This window comes from Mirounga angustirostris, unplaced genomic scaffold, assembly GCF_029215605.1.
Source record: "Mirounga angustirostris isolate CCGP_5_RB_7025 unplaced genomic scaffold, mMirAng1.0.hap1 SCAF_2, whole genome shotgun sequence".
Lineage (NCBI taxonomy): Eukaryota > Metazoa > Chordata > Mammalia > Carnivora > Phocidae > Mirounga > Mirounga angustirostris.
The window spans coordinates 34033413-34058195 of NW_026991710.1; the positions used below are offsets into that span (position 1 = coordinate 34033413).

Consider the following 24783-nt stretch of genomic DNA (forward strand, 5'->3'; position numbering starts at 1 on the left):
CTTAAAAATAAATTTAATAAGTGTAAGACTTGTACACTGAAAACTACAACATATCACTGAAAGAAATTAAAGGAGACCTAAAGAAATGAAAAGATATCCACGTACATGGATTAAGATGGCAATATCTCCCAAACTGATCTAAAAATTAAACACAATCCCTATCAAAACCCATCTGGCTTCTCTGCAGAAATTGACAAACTTACCCTAAAAAGGGAAAGAATAGTCTTTCAACAAACAGTGCTGGGACAACTAGATATGCACATGTAAGAGAATGAAGTGAACCACTGTTTCAGAGTATATTAACTTAGATGAATCAAACACCTAAATGTAAGCACTAAAACTGTAAATTGACTAGGCAATGGTTTCTTAGATAGGATGTCAAAAGTACAAACAACAAAAAACAGATAAATTGAACTGCATCAAAATTTAGACCTTTTGTGCTTCAAAGGACACTATCTAGAACGTAAAAATAAATCCACAGAATAGGAGAAGATTTTTATCATGTGTAAGGGTGAAGTATCCAGAATACACAAGGAAGAAAAGAATAAATAACCCAAGTTAAAAATGAACAAAGGATTGGAAAAGATGCTTAACATCATAAGTCATTAGGAAAATGTAAATCAAACCCAGAATAAGATACCACCTCACACCCACTAGGATAGCTATAATCAAAAAGACAGACAATAAAATGTGTGGAAAGGATGTCAAAAAAAAAAAAAAAAATGGAACCCCATACATTATTAACGGGATTGTAAAAGGGTCCAGCTACTTTGTAAAACAGTTTGGCAGTTCCTGAAAGAGTTCAAATAGAGTTACCATGTGACCCAGCAATTCTGCTCTCATGTATTACCCCAAAGAAATGAAAACATTTGTCCACCCAAAGACTTGTACATCAGGCACCTGGGTGGCTCAGTTGGTTGAGCAATTGCCTTTGGCTCAGGTCATAATCCTGGAGTCCCAGGATCGAGTCCTGCGTTGGGCTCCCTGCTCAGTGGGGAGTCTGCTTCTCCCTCTGACCCTCCCCTCTCTCGTGCTCGCTCTCTCTCTCTCAAATAAATAAAATCTTAAAAAAAAAAAAAACTTGTAATGAATGTTCATAGCAACATTATTTATGATACCAAAAAGTAAAAACAACTCAAATGTCCATAAATGGATAAACAGAAAAACCAAATGTGGTTTATCTGTACAATGGAATATGATTCAACAATAAAAACAGTGGAGTGGATGAACCTTGAAAACGTTACGCTAGAGACACAAAGTAGGTTCATGGTTTCCGAGGGGGAAGGATGGGCATGTGTGGTGATAACTAATGATGGGTACAAGGTTTCTTTTCAGAGTAGTGAAAATGTTCTGGAATTAGGCAGTGGTAATGGTTATGTATCTTTGTGAATATACTAAATGCTACTGAATTTTATAATTTAAATGAATGAATTTTATAGAGTGTGGATTATATCTTATTTAGAGGGAAAAACTCAATGGGCAAATTCAATAATAAGATTAGAAACAGCCAAAGAGCGAATTCATAAATTGGAAGGTAGTCTGGATAAATGACTCACCTAACAAGCAGGGTTTACTCCAACAGAAATTGGAGATTTGTCAACAGAACAGTGTCTTGGAATTTGGCATCTTTTTATATCCTCCTTCGTACTACACCTTGCCTCTTACCCCTATCAGGTAACAGGAGTCCTACCCTTTGGTGAGAGTACCTGGCATAGCAATTCAGAGATGAGTTGTTTTTTTGTTTTTGTTTTTGTTTTTTTTTTAAAGATTTTTATTTATTTATTCATGAGAGACAGAGAGAGAGAGAGAGGCAGAGGGAGAAGCAGGCTCCCAAGGAGCAGAGAGCCCGATGCGGGACTCGACCCCAGGACTCTGGGATCATGACCTGAGCCGAAGGCAGACGCTCAACCATCTGAGCCACCCAGGTGCCCGAGATGAGTTGTTTTTTAGAAGAAACTAAGAATTCTCTAAGTAGATGAAGTAACTTCACACACAAACGTGTGTGTGTGAAAGCTCATACTAGAGCAAATAGTTGGTAGTAAACAGAAAAGGGAAAAGTTCAGGATGGGAAGAGAGAAGGAAGGTGTGGTAAAATGAATAATGTCCCCTCCCCTCCAAAGATATTCACATCCTGATCCCTGGAACCTCTGAAGTTACCTTATATGGGAAAAAAGGACTCTACAGATGGGATCAGACTAAAGTCTCCATGGAGGAGAGGTTCTGGATATTTTGGGTGCACTAAATGTAACTACAATGGTCTTTCTAAGAGGAAGGAGTGCCAGATTTTACTACAGAAGGGATGAAAGTGGTATGAGCAGAGACTGGAGCGATCCACTTTGAAGACAGAGAAAGGGGCCCCAAGACCAAGGAATATAGGAATTCCCAGAAGTTGAAACAGTCAAAGATAGATTCTCCCCTGCAGCCTCCAAGCCGAACCAGCTCTGCGGACACCTGGGTAGCCCAGGAAGACTCCTTTGCGACTTCGGGTCTCCAAAATGGTAACACAGTACATCCATGTTGTTTTAAGTCACTATGTTTGCAGTAATTTGTTACAGCAGCAAAAGAAAACACAGGAGGTAAGTGGAAGGCCAGGAAGATGTAATTCAGCCTTGACGGAAATAAAGGAAACTGACCCTAAAACATACCAGGGCATTCAGAGCTGCTTCCGGGCCAGCAGAGGAGAAAACTAAGGAGATATGGGTAACAAGGATGATGAGTCAGGCGGGTGCAAACAATAGGGGCTCTCGTGTACAGAAAGAAGCTATCCAAACACAATCAAAGCTAGAGAACCAAGTGTGTTTAAAAACAGGATTTGGAAAAACTTGTAATGTGCAAGGAACCCCCCCCCCCATCAATGCTAAGTAAGTTTTCAAGTAAGTTATTTGTTCATCCACTCAATATGTATTTATTGAGCACTTACTATGTGTCAGGCCCTGTACTTCATTACATTCATGATGCTTACTCAAAACTTTTCCTATGCGAAGCACTTACACAATTACACAAGAAAGTGGGTGCTAGCATATGGTTTAAGCTAACTAGATAAACCAAAACATTATCCTGTAAAAACACTTCTATTTTTGTCACTGCTATTATATAATAAAGTGAATTACCTTTACTTATTTGGATGTGATCGCTCTCCTTTAAAAGCTTTGGCATGGCCTATCTGTAGGTTTTTTGTTTTTTTTTTTTAAAGATTTTATTTATTCATTTGAGACACAGAGATACAGAGAGAGAGAGAGCATGAGCAGGGAGAGAGGCAGAGGGAGAGGGAGAAGCAGCTCCCCGCTGAGCAGGGAGCCCAATGCGGGGCTCGATCCCAGGACGCCGGGATCATGACCTGAGCCGAAGGCAGACGCCTAACCATCTAAGCCACCCAGGTGCCCCTATCTGTAGGTATTTTAAGCAGTTAAAATCCAAGTTTAAATAATAATTCACTACCCAAAATTTTCTGAGTCTGTGTTTTGAATATATTTGCTCTGACTTAGACTTGCTTCTCCCTACAGCCAAGCCTCGCTTGCAGTTCTCTCTTTGGAAAACAAATATAATAGAATTTTTAAACTGGAGATTGCCTAAATATCATCCAGTCTAACTCCTCAGTTTACAGCTGTCAGAAGTGAGACATAATTGGTTCTAATAACTTGTCTACACCTTTAGCCCTAGTTGGCAGGGCCGGGACTGGTGCTCAGGCCTCCTATCTCCCCATCCACAGCTCTGCAGCAACCACAGGCTGCCTGCTCTTAAACCCAGACTTTAGGCCCAGGGACTCTACTTCAGATCTTACGTAAACTCCTCAGGCTATTGCCATATGAAAAGCCTGGCAACCTGTCTCTTTAAAGAACTAGACTTTAAGCTTAAAACAAGACAAACCACATATAATGAAAACAAGCCACATTATCTGCACAAAAACAAATTGAGTTTTTACATTTTTTTTTTTAAAGATTTTATTTATTCATTTGAGAGAGAATGAGATAGACAGAGCATGAGATGGGGGAGGGACAGAGGGAGAAGCAGACTCCCTGCCGAGCAGGGAGCCCGATGCGGGACTCCATCCTGGGACTCCAGGATCATGACCTGAGCCGAAGGCAGTCACTTAACCAACTGAGCCACCCAGGTGCCCGAGTTCTTTTTACATTTGCATCACACATATTTCATGCAGCTAATTTCTGGCCACTGAACAGATAAAAAAAAAAGTTAAGCCTCAATATTAGGAAAAAATAAGGAAATGCCAATTACAACAATGAGGATAGCATATTTCACCTCTCCTATTGGAAAGTGTTTTGTTGTCTCCCTCTGTTTCCAGAGTAGGAAGAAATGTGCAGTCCTCGCACAAGGGTGATGGAATGGAAATAGATAAAACTTCTCCAGAGGACAGTTTGGGCACACATAGCAATGTCTTTATAACGTGCAAGCAACACTTTAACTCAGCAGTTTCACTTCTGGATGTTTCTTAAGAAGAAAAAAGAGTTATGAGTGATGATTAATCCAGGACATCAAAAGATTGGAAATACCCTAAATGCTCAACAGTGGATGATTGTTTTTTGTTTTTAAAGATTTTATTTGAGAGAGAGAGAGAGCACACAGAGTGCATGAGTGGGGGGAGAGGCAGAAGGAGAGGGAGAAGCTGACTCCCTGCATAGCAGGCTCCATCCCAGGACCCTGAGATCATGACCTGAACCAAAGGCAGCCGCTTAACCGACTAAGCCACCCAGGCGCCCCAACAGTGGGTGATTGTTAATCATGATATATCCGTGCAATGTAATAATGTGTAAGATTGTTAAAAATCACACACTAGAAGAAGAGTTAATAATATCAGAAATTTCCATGATGAATTAAGTGACAAAAAGTATGTCCTAAAATAAGACATACAGTATGATGACGATAATGTTTAATATAAAGGGGCAGATGCATGCATGTACACACACGACTATAAAAATGCAAGCAAAATGTTAAGGATGGGGTTTTTTTCTTTGTGCTTTTCAGTGTTTATACATTTTCTAAAATAAATGGATTGTTTTTTTCCCCTTGGACAGAGGAAAAATATAATCAGTATTATTTTTAAAATCTTGTTCCTTTAACCTTCCCCAACTCCAACATCCACTCCTCATTCAGGGAATCTTATTACTATAACTGTGAGACTCCCCAAGGACTCCTCAGCTGTGATCACCAGCGTCTGGACAATCCTGCAGGACTTCCTCCCACACCAGGAAAACCAATTAAAACCAGAGCAGAAAGCCCCTCTCTTGGGATACTGCATCATATCCTGCCTGTCCTGGGCAGTGAGACCCACTTGGCTATTAATGATCTTGAGCACTGCTCTCAGACTCCTGGTTTTAAATTCCAAATTCCCCACACCCCAGCTGAGTTGAGAAACCCGGCCCCTCCCCACTCTCCAAAAACTGATTCTGCCCAAGCATGCTTTCCAGTATTACATGATCTATAGGCTAGTGCTTCTCAAACTGGGAGTTGAGACCCATGAATGGTTGCCGAAAATCAATTTTTTTAAAGATTTATTTATTTGACAGAGAGAGCGAGCACAAGCATGGAGAGCAGCAGAGGGAGAGGGAGAAGCAGGCTCCCCACTGAGCAGGGAGTCCGATGTGCGGCTCGATCCCAGGACCCTGGGATCATGACCTGAGCCAAAGGCAGACGCTTAACTGACTGAGCCACCCAGGCACTCCTGAAAATCAATTTAATGGGTCCCAACCAGCACTTGCTTGACCATGGCAGAAGTTCTTCATATCCAGGTGAAGCAACCTCAACACATTCAACTGTTTTTACTGCCTCCCTCTGGAACACCACATAGATCAACCTACCACCGGCCACAGCTGGAAAGGAAATGTACTAGTCTAGAAAGATATTTATGATACCTTGTTGAGTAAACACCATGTGCAACATTACCCCATTCCTGCAAGTAAACAGAAAATAAATATATTGAGAGAGAATACTTGACGTACAGAAGGGTATTCCACATAATGCATAAAATGGTAATCTCTTGGTATAGAGGGCTGTGAGAGTTTATTTTTTCTTTTCTTTTTAAAATTTTCTATATTACATATGTATACCCGTATGATTTTAAAAGTGTTATTATGGGGCGCCTGGGTGGCTCAGTCATTAAGCGTCTGCCTTCGGCTCAGGTCACGATCCCCGGGGTCCTGGGATGGAGCCCCACATCAGGCTCCCTGCTCGGCAGGAAGCCTGCTTCTCCCTCTCCCACTCGCCCGCTTGTCTTGCTGTGTCTCTCTCTGTCAAATAAATAAATAAAATCTTTACAAATAAATAAACAAACAAAAGTGTTACTACCCTTACTGTACTTATTACTATTACTCTTTTTATATGAAGTACTCTCTCCTAGGGCCTCTGTGTTATTTATGGTTACTGAATTTAACTGGATAAGAGAGGAGCTAGGGACAGATGACAGCATCCTTTGACGCTGAATCCTTTAGGTCTTTAAGACCTGTATTTCCAAAAGCTCAGGTGGGGAGAACAGGTGAGGGGACACTACCTAAATAAGTGGTCAGTGGGTCACTTGACAACCCAAGTGCAGGAAAGAATACAGATGGGAGCAGGGGAGCAGGGAGACCTAGGCTCAAATTGCAACTCTGCTCTGACAAGTTACTTTGCTGTTTCAGGCCTCATTTTCCTTATCTGTGAAATGGGGATAATGAAATGAACCTTTAAAAATTTATCCAGTTCAAACTGAGATACTTCTAGTAACTTTAGGACACAGCTTGTGGCATGTAGTATCTCCTCGAACACAACCAATGCCTTTCATCAGTAACAGCAAGGAAGTCAAGGGGGGAGGGTCAAAAGAAATAATCATATGTGCCTATTAGTATTCAAACTTTTAATGTTTTATTTATTGTTTTTAAGTTTTTTAAGTAGGCCTGACATGGGACTTGAACTCACTACCCTGACATCAAGACCTGAGCTGAGATCAAGAGTCAGATGCTTAGCCGGGTGCCCCTGCTTAAACTTTTTAAATGGCAATTTCTTAAGTACAGAAAAAGAGGAAACCTTTTCCCCCACCTCTGAGAGACGGAAAGGCAGGTGGGCGGAGGGCCGGGGTGGGTGAGCAGCACTGGGCACAGCACCCGGGCTGCCCTGGAGGCCCTGATTACGCCCCCGTGCCAGGTCTGCCAAGAGCTCTGGAAAATGCCTTCCAGGGGCCTCCTGAAGAAATGACCAGATCCCATCTCAAGCCTAAGGTGATGCCACAAATATCTGAGCACTACCACAGATAAAGCCCTGTCCTCACACGTGCAGAAGAGGAGGGAAGTGAAAAAGAGTTTAGTGTCAAAGTCCAGACAAAGTATATACAACATACTGCAAAATACAGAGAGCGATTTGGGACACAAGCTTCAGGAGGGAGACTGAAGAGCTACATGGGCATGTGCTTCCAGGTAGGAAACCGCGGCAGCTTCCTGGGAAGGAGGACAATGCTGCTGTGCCCTTGAGCCAGAGGAGAGTTCTAGCAGGTGCTCAAAAGATGGATCCGCATCGCAGAGAGGGACCAGCAGGAGCTGGTGACCCTAAGGCAACACTAGGTCTTGGCAGGAGCAGCCCACTTAGGCTGGTGTAAGATATCCACCGAGCAGTAATACTACCAACAACAACTATTATTAACCATGAGTAATGGGCACTAAAATAAGGGGCAGCAAAAGACAATGTGGAAGACTCAAATGTCAGGGTGACCTTCTGGACCAGCGGGGACGCACCAAATATTCTGGACAGGGATGGAAGCGATGCTTCCATTAGATGAATCTGGCTAAACGTATGAGTCAGCTGTGCAGGGCGAGAGAGTGCAGGCCAGCGGTCAGGAGGCTACTGCCACAGTCCAGCCCCCGACAGCTTAGCCGGAGCCATGTAGAGGAATAGCTAGGTGCAACACAAACAAACAAGGATGCAGTCTTCTTAGCAATTCCCAGGATAATTTCAAAACACCAGTCTTAACACAAGCACAAATATCGGTATGCAAAGACTGGAGAGGTCCACTCTAGCTACTAACTTCTCTTGGTGTTCAGTGGATGCCATTCCACATTCCACCAAGGAAGAGCATCCTGTCCTGAAAGAAGTGAGCCCTGAATGGGAAAATAATAAACCCAAAACAGAAAAAAAAAGAAAATCTAAAAACTCCAATTTGCCACGTGAGCCTCAAAAATGATTCAGAGCACAGCACTGTGCTCCATCCTTGACCGATGGTTCTGGCCACACTCAAGGACAAAATTATAAACGCTAGAGAATTTTTTTCCCCTGAAATATTTTCTCTTCTCCAGGAATAGTGTGGTCCTGGTCAGACCTAGTCCTGGCTGAGAGGCCCCAAGTCATCTTAACTTTCTTGCCTAAGGTGACAGGAGATAGAGCAGCTGAGGTTAATGCTTCCTACCACTAAGAGTGGCCACTAAAGAATGTCAGCTTGAGGTTTCAACCAGCAAATCTTATTTAATAATAAGGAGGAGGGAGGTACAATGGGGACGACGGGAAGAACAGAAAACACACCCCATAAAATAAATGATGGTTTAAACATACTGAACCAAGGGATCAACACTGTAAAAAGGAGAGGAAAAGCACAAAAGGGTGAGAACCACGTTCTAGTTTCTGGGAAGGATGTCTCAAGCAAGGTGTTATGTAAACACCCTGAAGGCCAAGGGACTGTCGTGTCGCCCACTGCAGAATGCAGCCACTCCCCTTCCTTCCCACCAGGAGAAAAAGCACCAGTGACATGCGCAGCAGAGGCCTCTGGGAATGGCTAGTGTGTTCCTGGCACCCAGGAGGGGTAAATTAGGACAGTTTCCTCCGAGAGAGCTCTTAACGAGAAGTAAGTCAAATGAAGAAGAAAGGCACCCTTTCCACTACTCGACAGCCCAGACTTTGAAGGTCAGAGCCCCTTGGAAAACTCCGAAGAGGTTCGATGAATCACTCACGAAGACGGTGAACAATGAGCAGGTCCACAGGCATGAATTTTCCAAGTCAATGTACTTCCTGCACCCTAAGAACCCAAACTTTAACATTTTAACCATTTTGAAAGAAGAATGTTCTTCCAAACGCAGTAGACTGAACCCATAAAATTAGCATTTCTGCTGGTGGAAACTGGTCAAAAAATAACAGTGTCATATGTTTCAATCATAGTACGTGGTTCCAACTTCTCCACAGCAGGAAGAGGCAAATTTTTTCTTAACAGGACAGACCGTAGATATTTTCAGCTCTGAGGGCCAAGAGGCAAAGTAGATTCTGTAGGTACTTACATAACCACTTAAAAATATGAAAACCATTGTTAGCTTCTACAAAAACAGGCGTGGGCTGGATTTGGCCCGGGGGCCATTTTGCTGACCTCTGTTTTACGGTATACAAGGGTAAATTTTTTCTGATGTTCATTATCAAAACTGCTAATTTTAGGGTAATGGAGTCATGCCATTGGAGGATCCTAAAGGATCCACATAAAAGCTGTTTATCCCACTCGTGCGGGCAGCATCACTGGTGGTTGGTCTGAATCTCCGCTCTGTTGTCAGCTCTCCCTTCCCCTGCTGCTTCTAACCACCTGGCTTATTTTAGAAGCAATTGTCTGGGGGAGGGTTTGAGGGCAGTTCTAACTTTTCTGTGAAGAAAAAAAAATGGAGATGTGTAAGGAAATGAGGCTTAAAGGTGAACATGAATAAACATAACGATGAAAAGGATATGGGAGCAAAGGCACTCTGGGGAGTTACCCTAAGCATACCCCTGATTGGAAGCCAAAATTCCAGAGGTCCAAAGGAAGCAACAAAAGCAAATAAATATCTAAGCAGCTGGCCCAAAGCTAAAAGACTAAATGGAACAAAAAAAGTAAGTTTATGACAAACTCTCCTTTATAGAAATAGGAGAGATGATTAAGGGCAATAATACTTTTTCTCCTAAGTCAATCGGGTAGATTAGGGCCACAACTGTAGCCATTCCCAAAAGACCATAATTGGAAAAACTTAACTTTTGTGAGACGTCGAAAGTTATCACTGAGGGAATCAGGAATTTCCTCCTTCGGAGAATGCTGACAAGTAAGAGTCAGGGACTCTCTCCCTAACGTGTATTCAACAATGATGTATCCAGGAGGACCTCTCTTCTGAGTCCAGGAATTCTTTTATTTAAAAGAATTGTAAATCAGTAGGAAATGATCTTAATTTATGGCATTGCTATTGTTTCAAATGTTATATATTGTGATGCAAAAGAGGAAAGCTTAAAAAAAAAAAAATACAAACCCTGTCTATGAACAGATGCATTGAAAGAGAAAAAGGAGATTGCTTATATACACTTCTGGCCTTCTACGGACACTGGATTAGAAAAACCCTAACTTCAATAGCATTTCTCATCATTCAGTATTAAACACATCCCCTAGAGCAATCCATCCTCCTGCATTTCTAAACCCTCTCATTTAAATCTTACAAACCTTCACCAGTTCAGTACTGTGCAATATTCTACAATGAAAGTTAAAGAGGGGAAAAGGGAGATCCAATCCCATACGTACATGAGCTGCCTGGGTGACAGGGAGCCTCCGGGTACCGTCTGCCCATAGTGACTGGTCAGCACATTAGCAGGGGCCTCAGCAGTTTCCAAGTACTCAGGAAAGATGGAGATGGTTTGCTGGGGTGGAGGATGGGGGCGGGGGGGCGGGGTGGGGGGAGACCAAAAAAAAAAAAAAAAGTAGAAACAAAACAGAGATTTAGGATAATGACTACATTTTTTTTCATTAAAATGCTAATGATGACCACAAATTTCCAAATAACCACATTTATGAATTATTCATAGTCACATGTGAGATGAAGTCTCCATGTCACTGCAGGCAGGCACAGAGCTTGCTGGTGATTAGCATGTGGCCTGTGTAATAAGTGTGACAGAAGCACAGGTCACTGAAAGTCTATCCATCGGGGTTGGCCCCCACTGGCCTCTTTAGGAGACCAGGCAATCCCACCCACATTTTGTTGGTGCTCATCTCACTCCTCCCGAAAGTCGAGGCACAGCTCCAGCCTGGTTCTTTGTTGTGATGTCCGAACTAATACCCTGTAAAAACTCTAAAAGCTTGAAAGAAAAAAAAAAGAAAATTTCTGTATTGGGTAGATAAGACATCGGATTGGTTAAAAAAAACAAAAACAACTTTCCATTGAAGTATAACATAAATATAGAAAAGTACACATACCATAAGTGAAGAGCTCAATGAATTTTCCTAAACTGAACACACCAGATCAAAACTGGAACATTATCAGTGCCCCAGAAGCCTCCTTCATGCCCCCTCCCAAAGGCAATGATTATGCATAGATTACTCCTGCTCATTTTTGTAGACATCACATTGATTTGCTGTTGTTCTGAATTTCTCATTTGAAAAACATTCACTGAATACCTCCTAGATGCCAAGCACTGTGCCAGGCTCTGGAGCTACAAACAGGAATGAGATGCTGTCTCCGTCGTTAAGGAAAGTGAAGTCCAGTGGGGCCAAGACATACACATAACCCACCCCAGTAGTAGTGAGATGGGTGTGATGACAGACTTATGTCAAGTGGGGGCACCTAGCCCAGAAATGGAGAAGGTAGGGAAGGCTTCCGACTAAATGGATCACCTAACAAGTCCTCAGGCTGGGTGGGACTTAGCCAGGCTGGGAATGGGAGACAAGACAACGGAAAAGGCAGAGGTAAGAAACTGCATGGTGTAACTCAGTGTGTTGGCCTCTCTAGGGTAAGGAAAGGAAAGGAGCCTGGAACCAGACCCTAATCTGTCCACATGCTCAAGGACTCTGACTTTATTCTTGTGGTAGACAGCCACGGATGGGTCAGATCTGGGTTTCAGATGCAGTACTCTTTCTGGATGGATTCAAAGAGGGCAGAGTGGAGGCAGGGAGGCCAGCTCAGCCAGTGTGCTTGTTTGATATGAGAGGAAGGGTGGGCATTAGGAAAGCAGGGAGGAAGGAGAGGAGAGAAGAATTAGTACTTGGGAAACATCCAGACACTAACAGCAGAATAACTTGGTGATTAACTACACGTAGGTGGTGGGAGTGATGACTGTGTAGAGAATACAGAAGGATGAACAAGTTTCCTAAGGAAGACAAGGGGTTTCGTTTGGGGCATTAGAAATTGAGGTGTAGAACATTTGGGTGGGGACACCCACGTATTCTTGAGTGTGAGGCTTGGGGAAGAAAGTTGAGCAAAACATAAAGGCATCTACGTGATCATTACACAGAGAGAGCAGAAATGAGGTTAGTGGGTGACAACCCTGAAGGAATGTGGGTAGAGTGAGGAGACAGGATGAGGGCTGAAAAGCAGACCCTCGAGAACAGGAACAATGACAGAACGGGCAAAGGAAAAAGACCGAAGAAGAAAGGCAGAGACGTACCATGGGATACAACGAGATGACTAAAGAAAGAAATGAAAAATATGCCTTTGGATTTGCCACATAAGCAGTCACTGGCCGCCCTGGTTGAGTGCAGTTTCAGTGACGTGGTGGCAGCCAAGACAAGAGAGCGAGCGGAAGAGAAGAGGAGGGAAAACGGATGGTTGCTGGAAGGCGTAGGTGCTCACGGAAGTCCATATCCATGAGCTGAAGGCATCAGTAGAGAGAGAAAGGCTGAGAGGACAAGAGGGAGGAGGGAAAGATGGAATTAGATCCCTATGGAGGTGGGGGAAAGGGTCAGGAGTACAAATGAAGGGAAATCTAGGTTAGGGAAAGGAAAGGAGCCTGGAGCCAGATGCAGTACTCTGTCTGGATGGATTCAAAGAGGGCAGAGTGGAGGCAGGAAGGAAAATCCACAACCCTCTGATATTAGAAGAATACCAGAATTAGAGGAATAGAGACAAATCTAGTTAGAGCTGGTCTGTAGGTAAGAGCATTGGGATGTTGGAGGCAACAGGCAAAACGACAACATTATAGATAAAATAACTGGCAAGGCTCTTTACTGAGCATGGGGTGATGTGTACATGGTTTGACAACCTAGATCTTGAAAATCTTGGTTTCATATACCTGCTTCCCTCCAAAATTTAAATAGCCCAACCCTGTTTTAAGGTAAATAAACATATACACCAGTGCCTATCCAGGGGGTAAGGGATATTTGTGAGGTGAGAGCACACCCACAGTAGAACTTAATAGTATCAAAAAAAAAAAAATCTTATAAGTAAAACATTCAGAAGAAGGCTCTTAAAATGATCTCTGGTTTGTGGTGCCAACCTTTCCAAAGGTTTATATGAGTTATATTTCCTTAAGTGAAACCACTTCCCACCATCTCACAAGGCTTCTTAAATTCTTAAGATGCTTCAATTCAAAGACCCCTCCCAGCATGACTAACCTAATGAAAATGAGGAGTCAGACAGCTGAAGGTAAAGGCCAGGAGAGGGGAGTGGGAGTGGGGTCGGCAGCATCACCTGCCCCCGAGGTGGCCCAGCGTCATGCCTCTTCAGACAGCGGCACTGCCGTCCCCCTAAGGTTCCCCCTTAGCCCCCTCTTCCACCTTGGGTTCTGGCAAATCCAAAAGTGGGTGAAGTGACTTTGTTCTTGGAAAGCATTCCAATAATGACAAAATAGCAAGGTTCATTAGAAAGTCTAATGCAATGGAAAACACCTTGGAAAGGAGATTTTGTGTTCTCCAGGCAGACTCTGATCTCAAAAGCTATGAGGCTACTCCACCGCTTGTCTATCCTGTTACCATGAACATCTCCTTTGGGAGATGGCAGAATTTCAGAATTCTAGATAAACGTGTCACCGTCGTTGAAGTCAGCCAGGATTGAGATGGTTCCAAAGCCATCAGAAACCTACCTACCAACTGGGCCATCCCTCCTTGCATCCCCAGCACAAAGGAGACATAGCAAGCAGTCAATAAATATGGAATCAATCAATAAACTGATACATAAGTGAAGAGTCCTCACAACTAAGAGGTAAAGAGGCCAATTAAATGGTGAGAATAGAAATAAGTCTGTTCCTTCCTTTCCCAACCTAACTGACTCAAGGCCAAGCTGCAAATCACACTCAACTGCATTTACTTTCCTCCTCACAGAGGAAGAGCTTTATGAACTCATAAATACATATTGTGTGTTAAATAAGAGGATTCAGAAATAATGAATTTATGAAAACCAGGATGCCTCCTAAATGGGAAAATAGGTAGGTGCGAACATTCAGAGCATACAAAGGAATAGGAATTGCCCACTTTACATCTGTCTGCCTTCTTTGTTCTCCTTCCGTGTGAAGGACAGGACGTCATTACTCTCACAGCATGGCACCTCTCCTCCCAGATGCTCATTCACACAGCAACCTGCCCAGGTTCAACCCACTGGGGCAACAGAGAGTAATGAGATAATCAAGTCCCGCTTCCTCAAAAATTCAGAAAATTTGCTCGTTACAGGCCTCTGTTTTCGTCCTAATATATATTTATATTATTCATCATTTCACGTCTTCTACAGCACATAAGCTCTGAGGTATCACCGATCCTACAGAACACATTTAACACATTACCTAGCAGCGCACTGTGGTACTGTCTGGAAATAACTTTAATGATAAAATTTCCCAAAATGAAGAAGAGTGGGTTCTTACTGTTTTTTGTTTTGGATTGTTTTGTTTTTTTTTTTAGTAGGTATTAGGTGACATTTTTCTGTACTGTAAAAAAATAACTCAGTCCTGAAAACATCAAATCTGTTTCTGCCCATCTGATCAGCAATACCCCAAGAAGGAAATAAATCTTCAAGACTACCATACTTCTTCCTATGTTTGATTAAGAATCCTAAGAAACCAAGATGAACAATGCACTAGTCACTTGAAGGCAGGCCATCAAGGGGGGAGGAGAGGGATATTTATGCCAGTCCACAAAATGTTTAGTGTGCAACTTTTTAATTACTATATTTATGGTACTATCCATAACATATTCACTAACACAAATGCTCTGCAGGGACATTAATCCTCAACACACACATTAAAGCTTCTCTCCTCTCCTACAAATTCTTATTATGCTGACGTGAGGCAAAAATGCCAAGAATTCTCTCCAAAACAAACATTTCAACAACCACTTGCTCTACTGTCTCCCTTTTATAGTGTTTTATGACATTGCAGTATCTCTGCCTAGGTATTTGCAGCCATTGACCTAAAAGACAAATTTGTAAACAAAATGTTAAAAAAAAAAAAAAAAAGACTTTCTTTAATGAACCATTTTTTGATATGAAAGCTGGTACAAGCTACTAAAAAAATTGGTTATGCTCTTCAAAAATAATACATTCTATAACTCATTAAATTATAATTCTCTGCCTCACTATGCCATTGTAGTATAATACTACGTAATTTCTGCTTTTTAGAAACCTCAAGGAGTAAGAAGATATTGAGAATGATCAAGACTTTCATAATAGTTGAAGGACTACCCATCTAAGTAATAAAATGGGTTTAATCTCAACCATACTGGATTAATTTTTTTTTTCCCTAAAATGTAATGCCTTCTCGCAGCGTTCAGAACATAATCAATCTTGGGTGACACAGGATCATCAATATGACTACCAATTATCTTGCTGTGTTGGAAGAGAGAACATGCAGGTAAAGGAGCTGGTCCAGCAGAAAGTAGGCAGAAGCTGAGTTTCCACCACCATGACCAGAGCTGCTGGGGTGGAGTTCCTATCAAAGGAACAGGACACTCCAAGAATCCAAAGTAAGAGGTTGCTGAGGTTCAAACAGCAAAGACAGCACAGGTATAAAAACACTCTGGAGAGCTAAAGGTGAACTCCAAGTTACAGATCCAGGTCTAGAGCCAAGCCGAGTCAGGATCCTAGTGGAAGATAAATCGATGGAGCAGAAGGACAGGGTGTTAAGACTGGCTTAAAGTGCGTGCCACCGGTAACCGGACTAGATCTGCCTATAAAGCCCAGGGGTGAGACAAGCTTTCAACGCACAGAGGACTGTTTGCTCTTCTACTCAAAGGTTGCTGACTACTCTGCTTTCGGAGATATTTTCTCTACCTTTCACAGTTTGATTATCTCCTTGCCCTTGCCCTTGCCCTCAAGAGTCAAGTCTCACTGCGGTCAGAGTACAAACCTTTCCCTTTCTCAAGTCTGCTACAGTTTTGGAAACCAAATAAAATGTAAAAGTATAAGAGAACTAAACTTAAAAATACCAAACTCCAGATAAGGTCTGAAGGGCACAGGGCACAGGCTCTGAACCCATACCTGGGCAGCGGAGATGTCTTTTTTGTTTATTCCTTGGTTCTTCCAGAACTGCAATAGTAGGGCTCATTTGAAGTCATTTGGTACAAATACAGCCAGGCCTAAAACATGCCCTGGGGGTGATATTTGTAAATTGACTACTGTTATTTAACAAGGATTTCCTTTAGAGAAATCCAGTAAGCTGAATATCCAGAAACACAATAGAATCAGTTGCTCTGATGGGAAGTATGTGGAGATGTGGAAATAAACGCAAAATGTGAATGAATGAGGGCTTTGCCACTGGAGAAGTAAGTGGTTGGGGACGAGTCGATTAGACTTCTATGCCTCTTCTGTAAAATGGGTTAATGATACCTGCCTTGCAAAGGCATGAATGAGGAGAAATGCATGGCTCAGGTGATACCAACAAATGTCAATTAAACCTTAATTAAGTAGAAGCATCACACATAAACTCCTATGACACACAGATCTTTATTTAGAGCTGAGAAAGTCATCTGCCTTGTGCTTTCCACCCAAATCTCACCAACTCATATGATAAGATTCCTTCCCTAAATTATTTTCAACAGAACTTTCCTTTTGGTTTATAAAATGTTTTTAACTGCTTAAATAAGAAGTACAAGTATCACTGCATTTTCAGATTAAAAAAAAAAACTAGAACGTAAAACTCCCTCATTACGATCTTCTCAATTTATTTCTTCCTTAACTTTTTTCTTTTTTTTTTTTTTTCTTTTTTTTAAAAGATTTTATTTATTTATTTGACAGAGAGAGAAATAGCGAGAGCAGGAACACAAGCAGGGGGAATGGGAGAGGGAGAAGCAGGCTTCTTGCCGAGCAGGGAGCCCGATGTGGGACTTGATCCCAGGAGCCTGGGATCATGACCTGAGCCGAAGGCAGATGCTTAACGACTGAGCCACCCAGGCGCCCTCCTTAACTTTTTCTTATCCAAGTTAGTTCGTCTTTTTCCCATGTTTGTTTTTTCACATCTTTGTGGATCTTTTTTCTCACTTTAATTTGAGGTTTGCAAGAACAGTAACTAACATCTTTATAGTATTTAAAAGTTTACAAAGCACTTTCATATACATTACTTTATTTCCCTTAAATTACTTCTACGTGTTTCTCTTTAGTTTCCCTTGCCCCACTTTCCAAAACACAGGCAGAACTTTCTAAAATCAGCAAAGAAGCAATTTTTATCCTCCCAACTGCCAACACATCAATACACCATACTTTGCAGAGCTGTCTAATGCAACTTAGACTATATACAGTATACCTAAATCCTAACACATGCAATTCTTCTTGCAAATAATTTTTTTCTCCCCTGGTGATGATCTTTTGAAGTTAAAATATGGTGAGAAATGTATAAACATACCAGCCTCTTAAAATAAGACAGGTGAATCCCTTTAGGAGTCATCAAAAATAATAAATGAAAAATAAAAGGAAGAAGAGGTGAAAACAATTACAGAAAGAGAAAGAACAAAGTTCTTGTTTCAGCTTTCAGTAAAATTTCCATTATCTATCTTATCAGAGCTATTTATTCTCTAAGCTCTGCATTAAGTAATCTGATCCTTAAATCTGTGAAAACCACAAGGGATGCGCCCATCTCATTAAAAAAGATGATCTTTTGAGTTATGATAATGAGAAAGAGCATCTACTTTTGGTTTTAAGGACAGAAGTATTTCCTGCTTGTTGCTCAGAGGCAGCGACACTTCTAGTAAGCTTTAGCACAAAACAGATGCCTGGCACTCTTTACCTATCATGATGAAAACAGGAACCTTCAAATAGAAATGTTTCCTCTCTGAACCTCTACATACTCTCAATCTTGATTTATCAACAAAGAACATGAGGTGTCTGAAACAGAAAAATATTAATTCTACCATGTAAAGGTAAACATTATTTTTTTTAAAAAGATTCTATAAACTCTAGATTAGGAATCAGATCAGATTCCTCTACATTCATTCAAATCCGACAAGACAGAAAACCTTTAAAATTCGAATTGGCTTCCTCTTTGCTTTACAATGGTTGACTAAGGCCCATAATAATTTTATAGTAATCCTTGCTATACCTTAATAATACGTTAAACATGGTAAAAAAAGAAATCAGCTGTTACTGTTAAAATGGGGAGTACTAAAAAAAAATGTAAGGAAAAAGCTGAGAGATCATACATGATCCTGATTCTGCCGCGGTGTTTACATGTTCAAAAATGTAAGCTTTGGCACATTATAAATCTTTCCACATTTTACAAGAGATACTCTGAGTGGTTTTATCGTAGAAATGGAGAAGATGTCATGGTCTGATGTTGTTCTATAGAATCTATAGAGATAATTCATGGAAACTCAGTATCCCATACAATACAACTGGGACCATGGAAAAGAATGTTTTTCCATAGAAATATAGAAAAGAATGTTTTTCCACCTTGGACACAACTCAAGTCAAACTAGTCGGAAATCTAAGAAAGACTGACCCAAGTGGGATTAAGGCCATGAAAAACCCTAGCGGATGGAAGTCATTTCTTTGTAATGTTGGAAATTTTATGTTACTTTTGTGACTGGGTTTAAGATCACACTTGGAATTTATACCTTAGAGATAACTAACCTCTTTTCCTATTATGTACTCAAATTAAGAAAGGGTGACACCCAGCTCATTTTGACAATGAGAGTAACAATTTTTGAATGAAACTGAAAAGTACAGTAAATGGAATCCATCCTGGAATAGCCAAATAAACTTTTCTTTAATGGACCAGACAACCATGAATCCAAATTGAAAGGCCAAATCTCAAAAATCCATTAATAAGGATTTTCAGTTTTATGTGATAGATTACAATCACATGCTTAACTCCATTCCCTCCAAAACCCTACTAAATGACACGAAGCAAGAGGCAGAGATAAACTCACAAAGAGAAAAGAGAATGGAAGAGGAAAAAATTAATGGAAAGATTTTTGGAAAATAGAAATCAGGCCAATGATGAGTAAATTTTCAGCGTAGGAACAGACAAAACTTAAATGCCTACAGACAGAACTGTCAGGAGGAAGCAAGCCAATATGGGGCACGGAACGTTAGGAAAGTACCAATTCAGGCCCAGTTACATCAAAAGTCCAGGCTGGAAGGAGAGGGCAGTGTGGGGGTACCACTGAAAACCAGAGGACTGCTTGCAAGATGTTTTAAGGAATAAACTTCCAGATCCTTCCTCAGCCATGAAGCTTGTCAACTGTCTCTCCTTCCACCTCAGGTTTGCTCCCTGCAAAGGTTAAACTTAAGAAGGTCTGGACTCAGGGACACGAGGAACAGCAACACAGGTGGAGACATCACACGGAAAGAGAGGACCGAGTGGGAAGTGTACACTCCAAATGGACAGACCCAGAGGCCCTTCCCTTGCTGGGCTTCTCGAGCAGCGGCCACATAGGAGATGGGAAGACTTTTCGGGAGCAACTAACTAGCCCAAGAAAAGAGATCTACAGTTTCTAAAACTACGGAGAAAGGGGGCTTCTGAAAGAAAAAGTCATCCAGTAGTAAGGCCACCAGCTGACGAGAGAGAGAGCTTGTCAACCTGCTCACACAGAGTTTCCAATCAGTTTCCAGAGTCTCCACATATATCACATGGACAGCAAACAATCACCAGACATGTGATGAAGAGGCTGACGTGACAAATAGAAACTTTAAAAGGAAACAGAGTCAATGCTGGAAGCAGGAGAAAAACTTCATATATACATTATTAGCTGCAAGGGGTAAAAGATATTGCATCCATAAAGCAAAAAAGAATAGGATGCTATAAAAATAGAAATATTGCAAGAGCAAGAAAGAATTCTTAAGAATTAATATTATGATCACAGACATTAAAAATCCAGAGAACAGTTAAAAGATAATAAAGGTAAATGTTCCTCAAGAGTAGAAGAAAAAGATGTAAAAATAGAGGTCAGAAATTTTTTTTAACAATAAACTGAAGGAAAAATACACAAATTCCAGCATTTGACAAATAAGAGTTCCAGAAAAGAAAGAATATAAAAAACAATAGGAAGAAAATTATCCTCCACCCCAACACACAAAAATCTTCACAATGAATGAAAAAAGTTATAGAGCAAGGCATATTATCGTGGAATCTTAGAACATTAGAGGAGTTTTTAAAAAAAGACTCTAGAAGCTCCCCCCATCCCCTCAAAAAAGTCACATATATAACCAGAATCAAAAAAGCATCCAACAATTCAATAATAAAATTAGAAGTAGAAGAAAATGGAACGAGGCCTCCAAAACTCTCAGGGAAAATAATTTCCAACTTTAAGTTCTATATCATTTGTATGTGAGGAGAGACTAAATGATATTTTCACACAAGCCAGATCTCAAAAAAATACATTATACACAATCTTTCTCAAGAAGCAACTGGGCAATGTGCCTCCCCAAAGAGAGACAAAACCAAGAGAGATGCCACCCATCCAGGTCAATCAAGAATTCTCAACATGATAGTGAAGGAAAATTCCAGGTCAACAGCGTGTATAAGGCGTCAAGAGTAAATGGTTCAGAATGGAGCAGGCAGGCAGAAGGCTCTGGAAAAAATGTCACACACACACACATATAAGAACCAAGAGACAAGCTGTTATGTTTAAACTTATTTGAGAATTTGGGGATGGGGCACCTGGGTGGCTAGTCAGTTAAGCGTCTGACTTCAGCTCAGGTCATAATCTCAGGGGCCTGGGATCGAATCCCACATTGGGCTCCTTGCTCAATGGGGAGTCTACTTCTCCTTCTGACTGCCCCTCCCCCTGCTCATGCGCATGCTCTCTCTTTCTCCCTCTCAAATAAATAAATAAAATCTTTAAAAAATAAAATAAAGAGAATTTGGGGATGAATAAGTGAATCAAAAAAAAAAAGAAACTTCAGTATGCTGCACAAGAAAATAAAATCATAGTATACTGCATAACTTAGTTGTGAAAAACATTTACAGTAAAAACAAACTGATGTGTAACTGTCTTGAAGAGTGAAGGGCAGGTATTTCAGGGAGGGAGAATAAAACAGAGCTAACCCCTTAACTTCCTTCATAGGAATTCAATGTTTAATGTGTAAAATTGAAAAAAAAATTTAAGAAACACTAAGATAAACATTTTAATTAGCTATATGGAACTAAACATAAGAAAAAGAGCTAGCTGAATGTAAAGTAATTTGCCTCTCAGAGGTGGAAAATGACAATGCAAATAAGCAGGCAGGAATTTATATGCTGTATATGTATTATTGTAAATAAAAAATAAATTTTAGGGGCACCTGGGTGGCTCAGTCAATTAAGTGTCTGCCTTCGGCTCAGGTCATGATCCTAGGGTCCTGGAATCGAGCCCCACGTTGGGCTCCCTGCTCAGCAGGGAGTCTGCTTCTCCCTCTCCCTCTGCCCCACCCCCCTGCTCTCTTTCTCTCTCTCTCAAATAAATAAATAAAATCTTTTAAATAAATAAATTTTTTAAATGGTAGAAATTAATCAATAAATCTGTAAACCACCCAACCACATAAGACACACTGATAATGTGAAATTTCATTCTCTATATAAGTTAACAGATAAATCTAAATCTGTTTCTCCTAATCAAATTGTTAAAATTCAGTTTAGTGCATTTTATCTTTAAGTAGCAAGAAGTGCACTGAGAGAGGTCAAGTATGCCTAAATCATTAAATCACACCTCTAGCTTTAATTAGCCCATAATGAGGGGCACCTGGGTGGCTCAGTCGTTAGGCGTCTGCCTTCGGCTCAGGTCGTGATCCTGGGGTCCTGGGATCGAGCCCCGCATTGGGCTCTCTGCTCAGCAGGAGGCCTACTTCTCCCTCTCCCACTCTCCCTGCTTATGTTCCCTCTTTTGCTGTCTCTCTCTCTGTCAAATAAATAAATAAAATCTTTAAAAAAAAAAATTAGCCCATAATGAAAGGGTCCTTGGACACCAGTGCACAAGGAAGAATCAGCCATCTTTTCATCACCAAGTTCATTAACTGTAGCTGCAGACGTGTTGACCACTCCCATTCTACCAGAGGCCCTAGTATGGCTTCTTACAGTGAAGATTAGTCCTTATTGAGGGTTTCAGGATGGAAAATACCTAGCATCTGCACCCCTTTCCTATATTTGGGAAATTCCTCATCATGTGAGTGTTGATGAGAGTCACACCTTTCAACATAAAGGCAAAAACAGCTGGACACTCACCTTCCCAGACTCCCTTGCAGCTAAGGCATGGGTACATGACTTAGCCTTGGCCAACCCTGGATCTAGAGCTAGAGACCCGAAGAGGCAGGAGAAGGAAATTACCGTGGGTACGGGCAATGGCGACAACATCCAGTATCAGAGTTAGCAAAGGCTGAGGTAACAGAGTTGGTAGCAAGTGTCTGGTCCCATTTTTGTGGTCAGTGTGAACCAGCATGGTCTCCTGTCCAGTGATAGGGTCCATCCAACCCTGCATAGAGCTAATCATATCATATGACCTTGGCGATGAATCTAGCTGTATAGTCTCTATTTGCTCCTGTCTTTTTTCCAACTTCCAGCAGTTCCAGAAACTACCCAATAACTTCTCAATAAACTCCTTCTCTGCTGAAATCATTCAGCCAGTCTCCATTGCTTCTAAGAAACCCTGCCCGATATCCTGTCCCAGGAGAGCCAGGAAGAGATAGTTGTCTACTGAAGTTAAGAATGAAATGTTTATGCTCCATAAGATACCAAAGCAGAACCAAGGACATTTTTCCACGGGGAAACATGGGGGGAAGGTTAGGTTGTAGGGTACAAAAAGAACTATGCTGCTAGAATGTTGTGGGTTAAAGAAGTTTCAACGGGCTCATCTATTCTTTGGGTTGTTTTCTCTCATTAGAAAACACACTCCTAGTTCAAAACCACTAACTGACTTTACAACCAGCCATGAGAATGTAATCAGTTTGTGAATTGGGAGTTGCCACTATTTACAACTGGCAAAAGACTCACACTCACGATTCTTATTGTTGTGAGTGGGCAGAAGAGCAGTGGGTGAGGAAGAACAATTTTCTTTGTCTCTCTGCTTGAAACAGTTTTCTGAGAGATGAAGCTGTTTGAAAAACAGTGGTCAAGAACTGCGCATGAATATGAAAATGCAAACCAAGGCACCTGAAGGTTTATATTCAACTGTAGAACCATCAATATGCGGAAAAGCTGCATCCATCAGTTGAGCATATGGCAGCATATTTAGTTCCAAGTCGGAGAGAGCTGAACCCTAGGCAATTTATCTGCATATGTCTCAGGCTAACCACACCAATTTTGCAGATGAAACTAGAAGTTAAGATAGATAGCTTAGAACAAACTGTTGATGTGACCAAAAGGGCCTCATAAGAGAGTCAAATGCAGTCATGACGTTAATAGAAATGGGGATGCAAAGAAAGCAAGCTTCACTCTGTGGTAGCTATTGTTTCTGGAAACTGAGGAAGTCTTTCATGACAAAGTAGAGCTCCAGTTGAAGTCATGATACAGCACAACTACAGTTTTTGTAGTTGTACAGAACAAGATTAGACACACCCTGTGAAGAAGGCTTATGAAATAAATTCAAAGCCTGATGTGTGCATATAATTTCCCTGCCTGGGGTCTTAGTTCATAAAGACTTGCCAAGGGATCCATCCCTCAGTCATGGAAGTCAGGCTATAAATCACCTTGGAGGAAATTAATTGTTATTTCAGCAGTGATGTAAATGCTACCTCAAATTCTATTATCTGCCAAACCATCTTTACCATATATCCCTCTTTGCAGTCAGTTTCCATGAAATATCTAATGGCCTCTAAAACAAGAGTTTCATTCCACAGTTGTCCAAGTGAATTATACTGTGCTCACACGGTGTTTTGAAAAGCTGAGATAAATTTATCTCAGTCAATCCCTGATCCACAGCCACCCCCCTTTGTTTCATCTGGAGATCACAATGGACAGTGATTCCACACAGCAATATGTGTGTGTATCAAAGTAAATATGCAATCTAATCACCACAGCTTTGTAAAGAACGAGGCACAATTCTGCTATTTAGGTCTCATAAATGAAAAGAGAAAAAGGGAGAAAAAAAAAAAAAAACAAGAAATCAGTCTCAAAAGCTGTTTCCAAGACTACCTTTTTAAGAAATTTAAAAACAAGGGCCAGTTTTTTATGCACAAAGGTAAAGGAGGCAAATTTATAGCCAGCTAATAACCTCAAAATGGTGGAACCATGAACGAGTATTTCCAAAAGAGATTCATTGCAAAGCCAGATCTAATATTTAGGAATACAGAAATATCTCTTTGTTTTTCCTCCCTCCACAAGGACTTAAGAGATCATCCAGAAATTCACACAGAGGGGTTTTATTTTGTTTTGTGTAGGTTCTGGTTCCAACCATTATAAGTAGCAGAATTTTATACATTTACTAAGAATTTCTATTGGATTTTATAATCTCACAAATATCTTCTTCCTCTGGATATTTTTCACTAAATAAATATGACAAGATGTAATTAAAATAGCACTGACTTCACCAATACCACAGAATGTACACTGATAACTAATGAAGTTCTAAGGCAAGTGTAAAATGGTGGAAAAAAGTAACTGAAAGCATGTCAAATGAACCACCAACCCTTCAACACTTACTACAAACACAGCAGTCTGTAGCAGGTGTGGAAACGAGTGAGGCATGTGACACAGTCACTGGCCACCGGGAGCTTAGCA

At 41.1% G+C, this 24783-nt stretch overlaps 1 protein-coding gene across 20 annotated transcripts in view; it reads right to left on the reverse strand.

The window, feature by feature from the left end:
• Nucleotides 1-24783, reverse strand: part of APBB2 (amyloid beta precursor protein binding family B member 2) — a 365427-nt gene that overhangs the window by 218439 nt on the left and 122205 nt on the right. For 17 of the 20 annotated variants that reach the window (XM_064584403.1, XM_064584412.1, XM_064584409.1 and 14 more), the window contains one exon: nucleotides 10490-10605. The exons of the other annotated variants lie outside the window; for them this stretch is intronic. In XM_064584403.1, the coding sequence (XP_064440473.1) occupies nucleotides 10490-10535 (46 nt within the window). In that variant the 5' untranslated portion in view covers nucleotides 10536-10605. The remainder of the gene's footprint in view (nucleotides 1-10489; nucleotides 10606-24783) is intronic. 20 annotated transcript variants of the gene reach the window in all.